Here is a 14,616-nt window from a genome sequence, read left to right as displayed (position 1 = left end):
ATGTCTCATATGAGACATAAAATTGTATCCTCTACAATCTTAAAGTATCAATTTATGTTAATTAATATAATATTTTTCGCCCTATAAGACACACTTTGCCTCCCTAAAGTAGGGGGAAATGTCAGTGCATCTTATGATGTGGTGAATACTAATGAGTACTTCCATTATGGAAGCGCTCATTAGTACAGGAGGACTGGAAAGTGGTAAAAGCAGTCCTCCCCTGGCTCTATACTCACCACTTCCTGGTCTTCACTCGGCCGCTCACTGTGCTGTGACTGCGCACAGCTGGATGACGTCGGCACTCTGTGACCTCACGTCGGGTCACAGCACAGCGCGGAAGGAAGAACAAGATAAGGATGAATGTCAGGAGCAGCAGCTGCCAGAGCAGGAGAGGTAAGTTGATCTGAGGTATGCTTGGGTGGTCATTCACATTGGGGCTCTGATCTGAGGTCTTTTGGGGGGTCATTCACATTGGGACTGTGATCTGATGTCTAAATGGGCGTCTTTTTCATATTGGGGGCCGATCTGAGGTCTGATTGGGGGTCTTATGAACATAGGGGTCTGAGCTGAGGTCTGATTAACATTGGGGGTCTGATTTGAGCTTTGAGCTGAGGTCTGATTAACATTGAAGGGTCTGATTGTGGGTCTGAGCTGAAGTCTAATGGAAAAAAAAAATCTTATTTTCCTCCTCCAAAACCTAGGTATGTCTTATGGGCAGGTGTGTCTTATAGGGCAAAAATAAGGTAATTTAATTAACTAGAATTAAAGTGATGCATTCCCTTTAAATCAAGAACATTCACATTTGCAGTGATTACCCACTACATGGGTTAGACATCAACAATTCAATCAGCCATAGAAGGAAATAGTGTTATATATGTACACTCTAATGGTTTTAATTATTCAAATAGACAATTATTGACTCCCAAATATGTCAATATGGTGTCTGATAACTTGGTGCACAAAAACTATAAAACATAAAACTATACGGACAAGCTAACAGAGTAGTCACATTGGGCTAGATTTAGTAAGCTTCTATGTCATTTTTCTGGTATGGAAAAATTGCTAATTTTGGTGCAAGTCCTGGTTTGCACCAAAATGTGCGACTTTCTGCACTTTTCTGACACTTTCACCACTTTTGTAAAGGGTGAGCAAGGTGTGGACAGCAGTAGGTGAAGTGTGGATGGGAAAGGGTGGGCCATGGCTAGAGTAGGATTCAGTTTGGGCACACTGGTGGCCCGAGATGCACCATAATTATCAAGAAGCATAAGCCTCTAAATAATTGTGATGAATCTCATGCCAGCGCAGCACAAAATAAGACTGGTGTACAAGGTGCAAGTCTTAAAGGGGTTGTATAGTTTCAGGGGAAAACAACAGTCCTTCTGCACCATGCCACTGATTGGCTGTAGCAGTCCAGTTTTGTCAGCATGATGTCACTGCTGCAGCTGAATAAACAGAGTCTTACTAGGAGAACTGGGGAGATGGCACGAGATCCATTAGGTAAGTAACTTTCAATTCTTTTTTACAGTTACATCCTAAATGTTGTCCGATTTCTTCTCGAAATCGGATAACCCCTTTAATAATTCTCCTGCAGTGACCCATTAAGTATATAGCATATGTCGCATACTTATATAGGAGTCTTCTTGTTTCTATATTTGATGTAGTCAGGCTGTGGTTACACAGGATAAATATACCAGTCTCATTATCTACTGCAGTGTTTTATAAACCTATCCTCAAGTAATCCCAACAAGTCAGGGATTGTAATAGAGAAAACACTAATTCTAATTATTGATTGGTAAATCATTAAATCTCATGTGAAATATTAAGGAGATTGGAACTGCAAGTGGAAAATCCATAGCGCATTTACAGTACCAGCAAAGTGGATGAGATTTTACTAAATGTGTTGTGTTTGCTGTGTAATCATGGCACAATATGCACAAGAGTTCAACTGTGAAAAATCTGCCCATGTGGCCATAGTCTAAGGGTAGGTATTTTGGTAAAGTTTTTGAGACAGTTTTTCCTGCTGGTTTTTCAGCCAAAGACAGAAGTGGATCCAGCAGGAAAGAGAAGTCTAAGTCCTTATATTTCCAATTCCTGTAGAATCCACTTCTGGTCAATGGTCTTTATGCCATATTATTAAAGATGTTGTCCAAAACCCCAAAATTGCAGGTCAGCTAGGGAGGGTGTAATACCCAAAAACGCAATTCCCTTTTCAGTTGGTCCCAGTTTCAGCACCATGGCTCTCATCTCCACTTATTTATACACGTCACTTCTGATATTCAATCAGTGGTCTCAGTGGTAACATGGCTTGAAGAAGGGACTAAAAGCAGCGGAGATGGGAGCCACAGTGCAGAAACGGGGACCAAATGAAGAGCTAAGTGTTTTCCTTTTTTTAGGTATAACGCACTATATTTGGAAAATATAGAATTATATTTTTGTATATTTAAGAGGATGACGGTTAGGGATGGTGTGATATGTAAAATAAAATATAAAAAAACACCTTTTTAAAGGGTCCCGGTTCCAGTGCCACAGCTCCCGTCTCCACTCCCGTACCACAAGTGTGACATGCCATCTTCACAAATGTCATCATTGCTGGCCAATCAGAGGCCTCAGTGGTGACCTGTGCATGACTGGCACCTGACCGCTTAGACAGTTTCTGTAATTGTTTTGCCCTTATTTCACACACAAACGTCCTTTCAACCCTTGGTCTCCTTAAAGGGGTTGTCCCATGACTAATGTAAAAAATTAAAATCAGACATCATATAGTACATGACAATCTTTTTCTAACAAAGCTAGAACCAGCCCTGTACCTCACATGGATGCAGAGATATCCACATTCATTGCTCTGTTAGATTTATATCAAGCTGACAACTCAAGGGGAGTGTATTTTCTGCAGCAGCTCAGGGGCGTGTCTCAGCTCTCCCCATCACAGCTCGGGAGGCAGTTGAATGATGAAACTCATGCCAGCGCTAAGTACTTCGTTAAAACACCTTTGCAGTGATTAAAGCCTCCGCTCTTCTTTGGTATGATACCGCATGGTTTGCACACCTGGATATGGGGATTTTCTGCCATTTTTCTCTTCAGATCCTCTCATCCTCTGTCAGGTTGGATGGGGACTGTCAGTAGACAGCCATTTTCATGCCTCTCCAGAGAGGTTTGATTGGGTTCAAGTCAGGGCTCTAGCTGGGCCATTCAAGGACATTGCACCTACAATGACCACCAATAATCCCCAATAAAATATACAAAGATAGTATAAAAGAAAATCTATATTTTATTAGAAATATAAATACAAGAAAATAAACTAGTGAAGATGAGGGCAAGATGGAATAGCCACACGTTACTGCTACAAAATAGAAAGAAAACCAATAGGACATGGGACTATATAAATAGTGATCAATACCTGGACAATAGTTGTATAATACTACTCCACTCAATAAAATAAAATTGAAATGTTCCCAAAAATAAGAGCCCGGAGGAACTCCCACTAGCACCAAACAATAAGTAGGATATATATATATATATATATATATATATATACACACACAGTACAGACCAAAAGTTTGGACACACCTTCTCATTCAAAGAGTTTTCTTTATTTTCATGACTATGAAAATTGTAGATTCACACTGAAGGCATCAAAACTAACTATGAATTAACACATGTGGAATTATGTACATAACAAACAAGTGTGAAACAACTGAAAATATGTTATATTCTAGGTTCTTCAAAGTAGCCACCTTTTGCTTTGATTACTGCTTTGCACACTCTTGGCATTCTCTTGATGAGCTTCAAGACGTAGTCATCTGAAATGGTTTTCACTTCACAGGTGTGCCCTGTCAGGTTTAATAAGTGGGATTTCTTGCCTTATAAACGGGGTTGGGACCATCAGTTGCGTTGATGAGAAGTCAGGTGGATACACAGCTGATAGTCCTACTGAATAGACTGTTAGAATTTGTATTATGGCAAGAAAAAAGCAGCTAAGTAAAGAAAAACGAGTGTCCATCATTACTTTAATAAATGAAGGTCAGTCAGTCTGAAAAATTGGGAAAACTTTGAAAGTGTCCCCAAGTGCAGTCACAAAAACCATCAAGCGCTACAAAGAAACTGGCTCACATGCGGACCGCCCCAGGAAAGGAAGACCAAGAGTAACCTCTGCTGCGGAGGCCTCAGAAATCGCAGGTTAACAGCAGCTCAGATTAGAGACCAGGTCAATGCCACACAGAGTTCTAGCAGCAAACACATCTCTAGAACAACTGTTAAGAGGAGACTGTGTGAATCAGGCCTTCATGGTAGAATATCTGCTAGGAAACCACTGCTAAGGACAGGCAACAAGCGGAAGAGACTTGTTTGGGCTAAAGAACACAAGGAATGGATATTAGACCAGTGGAAATCTGTGCTTTGGTCTGACGAGTCCAAATTTGACATCTTTGGTTCCAACCACCGTGTCTTTGTGTGAAGCAGAAAAGGTGAACGGATGGACTCTACATGCCTGGTTCCCACCGTGAAGCATGGAGGAGGAAGTGTGATGGTGTGGGGGTGCTTTGCTGGTGACACTGTTGGGGATTTATTCAAAATTGAAGGCATACTGAACCAGCATGGCTACCACAGCATCTTGCAGCGGCATGCTATTTCATCCGGTTTGCGTTTAATTGGACAATCATTTATTTTTCAACAGGACAATGACCCCAAACACACCTCCAGGCTGTGTAAGGGCTATTTGACCATGAAGGAGAGTGATGGGGTCCTGCGCCAGATGACCTGGCCTCCACAGTCACCGGACCTGAACCCAATCGAGATGGTTTGGGGTGAGCTGGACCACAGAGTGAAGGCAAAAGAGCCAACAAGTGCTAAGCATTTCTGGGAACTCCTTCAAGACTGTTGGAAGACCATTTCAGGTGACTACCTCTTGAAGCTCATCAAGAGAATGCCAAGAGTGTGCAAAGCAGTAATCAAAGCAAAAGGTGGCTAGAATATGACATATGACATATTTTCAGTTGTTTCACACTTTTTTGTTATGTACATAATTCCACATGTGTTAATTCATAGTTTTGATGCCTTCAGTGTGAATCTACAATTTTCATAGTCATGAAAATAAAGAAAACTCTTTGAATGAGAAGGTGTGTCCAAACTTTTGGTCTGTACTGTATTATATTTTTTTTATGCCCAGGCATATATAATAGTGCTAGAGTTTGTACGGGCCCTCCAAAACCAGTAACAATCTCACTGGGTTAGGAGGAACCAGTAGTGAATATCCTTACGTGGCACAAATATACAAACCGGATTCCAAAAAAGTTGGGACACTATACAAATCGTGAATAAATACTGAATGCAATGATGTGGAGGTGCCAACTTCTAATATTTTATTCAGAATAGAACATAAATCACGGAACAAAAGTTTAAACTGAGAAAATGTACCATTTTAAGGGAAAAATATGTTGAATCATAATTTCATGGTGTCAACAAATCCCCAAAAAGTTGGGACAAGGCCATTTTCACCCTCTGTGGCATCTCCCCTTCTTCTTACAACACTCAACAGACGTCTGGGGACCGAGGAGACCAGTTTCTCAAGTTTAGAAATAGGAATGCTCTCCCATTCTTGTCTAATACAGGCCTCTAACTGTTCAATCGTCTTGGGCCTTCTTTGTTTCACCTTCCTCTTTATGATGCGCCAAATGTTCTCTATAGGTGAAAGATCTGGACTGCAGACTGGCCATTTCAGTACCCGGATCCTTCTCCTACGCAGCCATGATGTTGTGATTGATGCAGAATGTGGTCTGGCATTATCTTGTTGAAAAATGCAGGGTCTTCCCTGAAAGAGATGACGTCTGGATGGGAGCATATGTTGTTCTAGAACCTGAATATATTTTTCTGCATTGATGGTGCCTTTCCAGACATGCAAGCTGCCCATGCCACACGCACTCATGCAACCCCATACCATCAGAGATGCAGGCTTCTGAACTGAGCGTTGATAACAACTTGGGTTGTCCTTGTCCTCTTTGGTCCGGATGACATGGCATCCCAGATTTCCAAAAAGAACTTCGAATCGTGACTCGTCTGACCACAGAACAGTCTTCCATTTTGCAACACTCCAGTGAAAACGCCTGAGCTTGTGGATCTTGCTTAGAAATGGCTTCTTCTTTGCACTGTAGAAACAATGGTTTCTGGAAGTATTCCTGAGCCCATTCTGTGATTTCCTTTACAGTAGCATTCCTGTTTGTGGTGCAGTGTCGTTTAAGGGCCCGGTGATCACGGGCATCCAGTATGGTTTTACGGCCTTGACCCTTACGCACAGAGATTGTTCCAGATTCTCTGAATCTTCGGATGATGTTATGCACAGTTGATGATGATAGATGCAAAGTCTTTGCAATTTTTCGCTGGGTAACACCTTTCTGATATTGCTCCACTATCTTTCTGCGCAACATTGTGGGAATTGGTGATCCTCTACCCATCTTGGCTTCTGAGAGACACTGCCACTCTGAGAAGCTCTTTTCCAATCATGTTGCCAATTGACCTAATTAGTGTTAATTGGTCTTCCAGCTCTTCGTTATGCTCAAATTTACTTTTTCCAGCCTCTTATTGCTACTTGTCCTAACTTTTTGGGGATTTGTTGACACCGTGATATTTTGAATCAACGTATTTTTTCTTTAAAATGATACATTTACCCAGATTAAACGTTTGATCTGTCATCTACGTTCTATTACAAATAAATTGCCATCTCCACATCATTGCATTCAGTTTTTATTCACGATTTGTATAGTGTCCCAACTTTTTGGGAATCCGGTTTGTACATATACATGAACCAGTATAAATAAAGGCTTCAAAGTATACCCATAATGAGATCTTCTAGTCCAATTGGTACAAACACTGAAATCCTTGACACACGTTTTGCCACAAAGCTGGCTTCATCAGGTATTGATCACTATTTATATAGTCATATGTCCTATTGGTTTGCTTTCTATTCGGTAGCAGTAACGTGTGGCTATTCCATAGTGCCCTTGTCTTCACCAGTTTATTTTCTTGTATTTACATGTCTAATAAATTATAGATTTTTTATAATATCTTTGTATATCTTATTGGGGATTATTGGCGGTCATTGTAGGTGCAGTATTCTTAGTTGCTAGGCCCCTGTGTAGCTTATTATGTGCGGAGGTTCTTTTTGGTAGTGCATTCAAGGACATTCACAGAGTTGTCCCTAAGTTGTCCCATTGTCTTGCTGAAAGGTGGACCTTTAGCCAATTCCAAGGTCCAGCGCATTCTGGATCAGGTTTCCATTGGGAATATCTCTGTACTTTGCTCCATTCAGCTTTCCCTCAAACCTGAACAGTCTCCCTTTCCCAGCTGCTGAAAAACACCCCCACAGCATAATGCTAGCAGAACCATGCTTCACAGTGTGGTGAGCAGTGCCTGGTTTCCTCCAGACATGACAATTGAGACCAAAAAGTTCAATCTTGGTTTCATCAGACCAGAGAATCTTGTTTCTCACAGCCTGAGAGTCTTTTAGGTGCTTTTTTTTTGTAAACTCCAGACAGCTTTCATGTGTCTTTTAATGATTTTTTTTATGGCCTCTCTGCCATAAAACCCAGATTTGTGGAGTGCTGCAGTGATGGCTGACCTTTAGAACGTTTCTCCCGTTTGCACAAAAATCTTTGAAATTCCGCTAGATTGACTATTGGGTTCTTGGTTACATTTCTTACCAAGGCCCTTCTCCCCCAATTACTTAGTTTGGTGGCCAGCCAGCACGAAGAAGAGTCCTAGTTGTTCTAAACTTCTTTTTTAGGAATTATGGAAGCCACTGTGCCCTTAGGAGCTTTCAGTGGAGCATAAATTTTGTATACCCTTCTCCACACAGCCCTGTCTCTGGGGTCTACAAGCAGTTCTTATTCTTTCCTCCTCATGTCTTGGTTTTTGCTTTGATATGCACTGTCAGCTCTGAGACCTTATATAAGGGTATGTCTTTTCAAATCATGTTCAACTAAATTTACCACAGGTGGACTCCAATCAAAGTGGAGAAACATCTCAAAGATGATCTAGAGAAATCAGAAGCCCCCAGAGCTAAATGTTAAGTGTCAAAGGGTCTAAATAGTTATGTTCATGTGAAATTTTTGTATTTCCATTTTAATAAACGTGCAAACATTTCTAAAATACTGTTTTCACATTATTTTGGGTTATTGAGTGCAGACTGATGGGGCGAAAACTTTAATTTATTTTAGCACAAGGAAGCAAAATAAACAAAATGTGAAAAAAACTTAAAGGGTCTGAAGACTTTCCAAATGTATTGTCAATAAATCTACAAACCCATAACAGGTACTGTATAAATATGTCAGTGACTAATACCGCACTTCGCAGCCCTAGCTTATGTCAACTACGACGAGCTCACGTGGTACAGTTTTGTCACCAAGACGTGATGTTACGCCCTCCCTGGGAGTACGTAAGGTCAGCTTGGCACAGTTTACACAGACACCTCCTGTCCACACGGACACAGGGATGCACGGGGAGTGAGAGAGGGAGGCCCAGGTTGTGATGCACGGCGTGGCCCAACACTCGCTCACAACCCTGACAAGCTGAGAGAGCCTTGTCACTGCCCCGGTGAAACAGAGCCCTGTCAGCCCAGTAGACTGCCACCAGTTCCTTGTTAGATATAAGCCCAGTCCTCTAATGGGATTATATCGGGTCAGAAACCATCCCAGGTAGACGGGATTTGTGGATAGAGATACAAGAACAGTGCAAGATTGAATGATATATTTAATTGCCTTAAGGGCGCATTAGACATAACACTATATACACACAAATATATACAGTGTTTGGAGGTGCAAATACAGATGATAGGGTACAAACAGAGTTAAACAGATCAGAAGTCAGTTATCGGGTAGGTGAGTAATACTTTGGGTTATGATGATAAATTCTTGGTTGCTATAATCCTTAGCTGTAGTCACACGGGAGGCAGTGAGGACAGCGAGTTTCCTAGGTCTCTCCAAACACGTTACCTGACTTGACCCCCCTTCAGAGAAAGATGGGCATTTTCACCTGTAGTGGTTCACTCCCCTCCCCCGGGGAGGACCCCACAACTCCTGGCTCCGGTGAGGCAGCTAGGAATCCAAAAACCCATTATGGATCATAGCTCCTCATCAGGAAGATCATAGTGAGATGGTTCTGGCAGCAAAGGATCCGGCTGGCACCAAACATGGCACCGTTATTTGGTTCCTACTGGGAGTTCTCCATATGTCCCCTTCCTTGCACCTTACCGGCACAAGACGATCAGGAGAAAGTCTGTCTCAGTCTCAGGGTTGTAGATGTAACCGGTTTATTTCTGTGATGGACAGGCAATTCATAATCCCTTATGAACTCCTGGTTCCATGATGTCTGATGGATTTGAGTGATCTATGTAAGTGGCTCAGACCTCCCACAGTTTTTTTTCCTGTAGGATGAGTGAGCCTCCATGCTGGCTGAGTGTGGTGTGAACTGTAAACACATGGCTGCACTTTGAAGCAGGGCCCCCCTGTGGAGCTTGATTTCCTCTGCCAACTCCTGAAGCAAATGGCAGGAATTAAATAATAACTCCACATTCTTCACAATGTCTAATCAATCAAGAACATTATTATTAAATTGTTCAGATATTACACAACACAAATCATTAAACGTGCCTCGCAACTGTCCCAGATCCAGCTGGACAGTCCCGAACAGACAGTCCCAGGACTGGCATCTCCTGACTTCAACTGCATGTGTGTCATCCAGGTGTGGGTGCACTAAGTGGTCATTACTACTTTGTGGGGGGGGGGGCTAAGGGTGAGCATTTCTGTGCTGGTCCACTAAGGGGGAGCACAGCTGTGTGGGAGCACTAAGGGGGAGCATTGTACTGTGTGAGGGGCATAACTAATATGTGATGGCATTAAGGGGGCATGACTACTGTAAAGAAGGCATATAAGGGCGTATAAATACTATGTGAAGTCATTAAGGGGGCATAACTACAGTGTGGGGGCACTAATGGGGTAAAACTACTGTGAAGGGCGCATAACTGGTGCATAACTACTATATGGGGGAACCAAGGGGCATAACTACTGTGTGGTGGCACTAAGGAAGCATTATACTATGTGGGGACACTAAAGGGGCATAACTACTGAGTGGGTGGGGGGGTTGTATGGCAAGTCTAGGTGGTCTTGACTAGCTGTGGGAGGGGGTTGTGGTGAAGTTGCTGGAGCATAGAGGTGTTCAAAAATTTTCTATTCGGCCCAGCAACTTTTATTTACGCTCTTGCTATCATCAGGCTGCACATACAGTTGAACCGTTCCCCTGCTGCCAATGATTCAGTGCAGTCAGGCTTGATACAGTGATATCATCGTGCCTGCTGTGCCAACCCACAGACAGCGCAGACCTGCTTTAGAGCACTTATCACTGGAATGTGGAATGGGTGGCTATTCAAACTAAGGAGGCAGTACTGTATATGAGTGGACTTAAAGGGGCCTCAAACTGTATGGAAAGGCATAGGACCTTCATACTTTGTTTAAGGGGCACTTATGGGTCCTCATAATGTGTGGGGGGCACTTAAAAGAGCCTCATACACTGTATGGGGGCACTAAGGCAGGCATTACACTGTGTGCGGGCACTTATGAAAACTTACTACTGGGAGGGGGACATCATACTGTGTGGGGAGGCACTAAGGGGGCACCAAACTGTGTAATGGGCACTAAGGTGGAATTCCTACATTTTTGGCACACTAAGGGGATAGTCTTATTATGTCACTAGGTCACTATTACTGTGTAGGGGCACAAAGGGGATTGAACGGGATTGCATGTGTATAAACAGACATTGGGCAGATTTAGAGGCGTAGTGAGAAAAAAAATCTTGTTGCATAATACCAGAGGTGCAACAAGATTTTCTTTCTCACTATTGTTCCTCCTTGGGCTTTTCAAAAAGTGTAAGGCATGCATTAAAGGAAATCTGTCACTTGCTACCTATCTATCAAAGTGTTTGCTTAGACCAGGCATCCTCAAACTGCAGCCCTCCAACTCCCACAATGCCTTGCTGTAGGCTGATACCTGTAGGCTGTTCGGGCATGCTGGGAGTTGTAGTTTTGCAACAGCTGGAGGGCCGCAGTTTGAGGATGCCTGGCTTAGACACATAGTGGTGATTCACATGATTAAAACTCTGTATTTCTTTTGTGGATCCGAGGATTAATTCCTAATATTCAAGATTCTTAATATGCAAATTAGGCCTTTAGTCCATTGCTCTTGTGGCACCACTCATTTCTGTGGCCAGTCCCCTCAATGGTTATGCCCTCATTGCACCAAAGGCCTAATCTGCATATTAAGAAAAAGTATCATAACTTAGGAATTAAATCTCAGATCAACAAAAGAAATCAGGTGATCTACTTCTATGTGTCTACACAAACATTTTGATAGGGAGGTCTCTGGTGACAGATTCACCTTAAATATAGTTACATTGAATGGGTCATAGCTTAGAGTACAACCAAGACAGTATGGAATCTGTATTCTTACCATAAGTAGAAGGATCAAACTTAATACCATAATCATTGTTTGATCTATCAGGTAATAACTTCTGATTTTCATCAAATGACAGAACAGGCTGCATTAATTGTTCCTCTTTTTGTGGCTCTGTGTGGTCTGATAAAATCTGCCCCATTAACAAATCACAGGGTTCATTTACTTCTGATGCTTTTGTGGATTGTAACTTCTGATTTTCTTTCCCCACATATGGTTTAAATGTTTCAAAAGTTAAACCTGATTTTTCACTTGACTTCTCAGCTCGGTTTGAAGGATATATCAGAGTTGTAGTAGTAGATTTTGGATTCCATTTGTTTTTACGAATAATTAATGGGCTCTCCTTGAGAATATTTTTTAACTCTTCCAGTGTCTCTTTGGGTATAGCTGATCCCAAAGGTAACATATCTTCATTAGGATTTTCATGAATATTTTTAACACTTTGTTTAGAGTTCATTTTTTCATCAGGCATATTCTCAGCATTTTTGATGCTAGCAGTTTGTGTAGACACAGCAGATTCCGTTCTTTGCTTCTCTTGTTCTGTTTTAGATGAGCTATCTCCTTGGTTATCTTTTTGTGCAGAACTTTGGCTTTCATCCTTGAGAGGTAGTGTAGTAAACACAAAAGATGCTTGAAAATAATTTTCCGTATCATTATATATGTTTTCAGACACACTGTAAGATGTACCAATAATCAGAAGCATAAAAATTGGAGAATATTTTTTACTGTATATATCCTGAAACTACATCAGATTGCCAGGCACAGTGCCCCCCATGCCAACCACAGTGCTCCCTGAGTGCATGTGCTTGGGAGAGTGAGTGTATACATGCAGTAGGTACTGAGTGATGGGGGAGAGTGAGCATATGCATAGAGTTGAGCGAACTTCTTGAAATTCGTTTTGTGTCTGATTTGGCAAATTGTTAAAAAAGTTAGATTCAGACCTCAATCCAATTTGGTCCAATTGTTTAGAAAATTGATATATAACAGTCTCTGGTTTACTAGGACTCAATTCTTCAGAAAAAAAATTCATAGTAAAAATATGAGAGCTAGAGAGACCTGCAATCCAGGTCTCCTTCAAAAAGGACAAGAGTACTGGATGTCGCAGTATTACACTTCTCTCAGTGAGATGTTCAATCCAGTTCTCCTTTCAAAAGGACAAGAGTACTTGGTTTCTCAAGAAAATTGCCCTGGTTAGCTGAGTGGCCGTAGGGTGCTCTTTTTGATTTGGGAAAACAAACAAGTATGCATGAGAAGTATTATAGTCCATCCAACACTGCTCAGCCTTTCTTGGAAATATATATGCAATTTTTTTTATCTTACATCAGCTGGCAACAGATAGGCATAGTGCTCTTTTTATTTTTTGGAAGGAAGGCTAATTTGCATACCTTTGGGTTTCTGGGAAGGATATTCAAATTGGGTTTCCTTCCAAAAAAAGAAAAGTACACTATTCCTATCTGATGTCATCTGCACAAATGTTTCCTGGAAAGGTTGAGCAGTGTTAGCTGGACTACAATACTCCTCATGCATGCTTGTCGGTTTCTCTGATGAGAAAGAGTACCCCAAGGCCACTCAGCTTACCAGGGTAATTTTCTCTTTTGTCCTTTTAGAAGGAGAATTGGATTGCATGTATCATTTCCAGTGGAGTATTCTCTCTCTCAGTGATCAGAAGAGTGCATTGTGTGTATATGGAGACAGAAAGGTTGACTGGGTCATCGTAATGTATAGAGCAGTAGATTGTACAGCATAGTGTGCCTAGAAGGTGCTGTCAGCACACACATCACTGGGATTTACTGTGCTGTGTACAAATATGTGTGCTATTTGATCATGTCTGTGTGTAAGATGTGACTGTTCAGTGAGCAGAAAACAAAGACTATGGGTGGAATCTATTATGAGGGTAATATCGGAAGACAGTAACTAATCTGAGCTGAAACCAATTAACATAGCTAACCAAGCCCACTTTCCAAAACTGCAGTGGTGTAAAAATGCAAAAGCAATGTTTTTGCCTAAGTAAAACCAAAAATATGCAAATTCCTATTTTACGACTTTCTTGGCCTCATAAATGCCCCCCTATTATGTACAAACAGCACAGTACATACTGCTGACATATAACTGCACTGTCAGGACCTTTCACTCTCACAGAGTGTCCTGCTTTATTACACTTGCGGCTGCCAGTATTCATACTATTAGATCCACCAGATGAGTTCAGCATTGTTTAGAGGATGGAAAAAGTGCATCAAATAGTCTGAAAAATACCATATTTGAGGAACTTACAGAATTGGTTGCATTTATCGTCTCCCACTCTAATGGAGGTAAGTATTTGCCAGTAACTTTTACTCCTCTCCGTCTTCTAAGATTTGATAACATGGTGCCATCTACTTCATCACATTGGGTATAGCTGGGATTCTCATGTAATGAAAAAATTGTAAAGTTGTAAATAAAATTTACACAAGATAAACATCAAGCAGAAGGTGGTTGATCTACCGTCTCTTGGATTGCTCACATGTATAACTAGCTGAAAAAAGGGGGTGGGGAAAAAAACGCATAAACTTTTAATAATAAAGAGTAAAATACAGCAGGGGTAATTGCCCTGTATATCAACAGAATGCAAAGAGATGCTAATGACTAGTACACCGTAAAAAATTACAACAAAAGGGAAATTCAACATAGATGGGTCTTATCAGTCTGGTTGTGTCTCTACTCCTTGTGTTCGGTAGGACTTAGAATGCCCAGATAAGTCCCATATAATCCAAGATGGGGATGCTGGCAGCAGGTGATGCCGGAAGAAAAATAAAGTGTGGTTTTACTCTACCTATTACGCCCTAAAGAAGCATGGAGGAAGGGGCCAATACACCCTGCCTATCAATTACAGAGCACCCGCCCCAATAGGGATGACCCCATCAGGAACCTGACCCTCAAACGGCCTTATCCCTAAAAAAGTCCCTCACACCACTCCCAACATGGCATGTTTCATCCCACGGGTTGGAAATCATCGGGGGCCAATTGGTGCCTATTAGAGGCTAGTAATATCCAGTAGTGTAACAGCTAAGGGTGTCACAGCGCGATGTGGGTAGTAAACTGCACACCGAACACAAGAGGCAAGGGAAAGGGTACTAGGCCTGGAAAC

The 14,616-nt window shown here is 41.7% G+C and overlaps 1 protein-coding gene across 1 annotated transcript in view; it reads right to left on the bottom strand.

Moving 5' to 3' along the window:
* LGSN (lengsin, lens protein with glutamine synthetase domain) overlaps positions 1-13,019 on the bottom strand; it is a 32,386-nt gene extending 19,367 nt beyond the window's left edge. The window contains exons 1-2 of the mRNA XM_044291105.1: positions 12,878-13,019; positions 11,490-12,122 (exon numbers count right to left, since the gene is read on the bottom strand). Coding sequence (XP_044147040.1) covers positions 11,490-12,122; positions 12,878-13,019 — 775 coding nt within the window. The remainder of the gene's footprint in view (positions 1-11,489; positions 12,123-12,877) is intronic.
* Positions 13,020-14,616: the final 1,597 nt, after the last annotated feature.

Source organism: Bufo gargarizans, chromosome 4 (assembly GCF_014858855.1).
Source record: "Bufo gargarizans isolate SCDJY-AF-19 chromosome 4, ASM1485885v1, whole genome shotgun sequence".
Lineage (NCBI taxonomy): Eukaryota > Metazoa > Chordata > Amphibia > Anura > Bufonidae > Bufo > Bufo gargarizans.
This window is presented reverse-complemented; position numbering and strand designations above follow the sequence as displayed.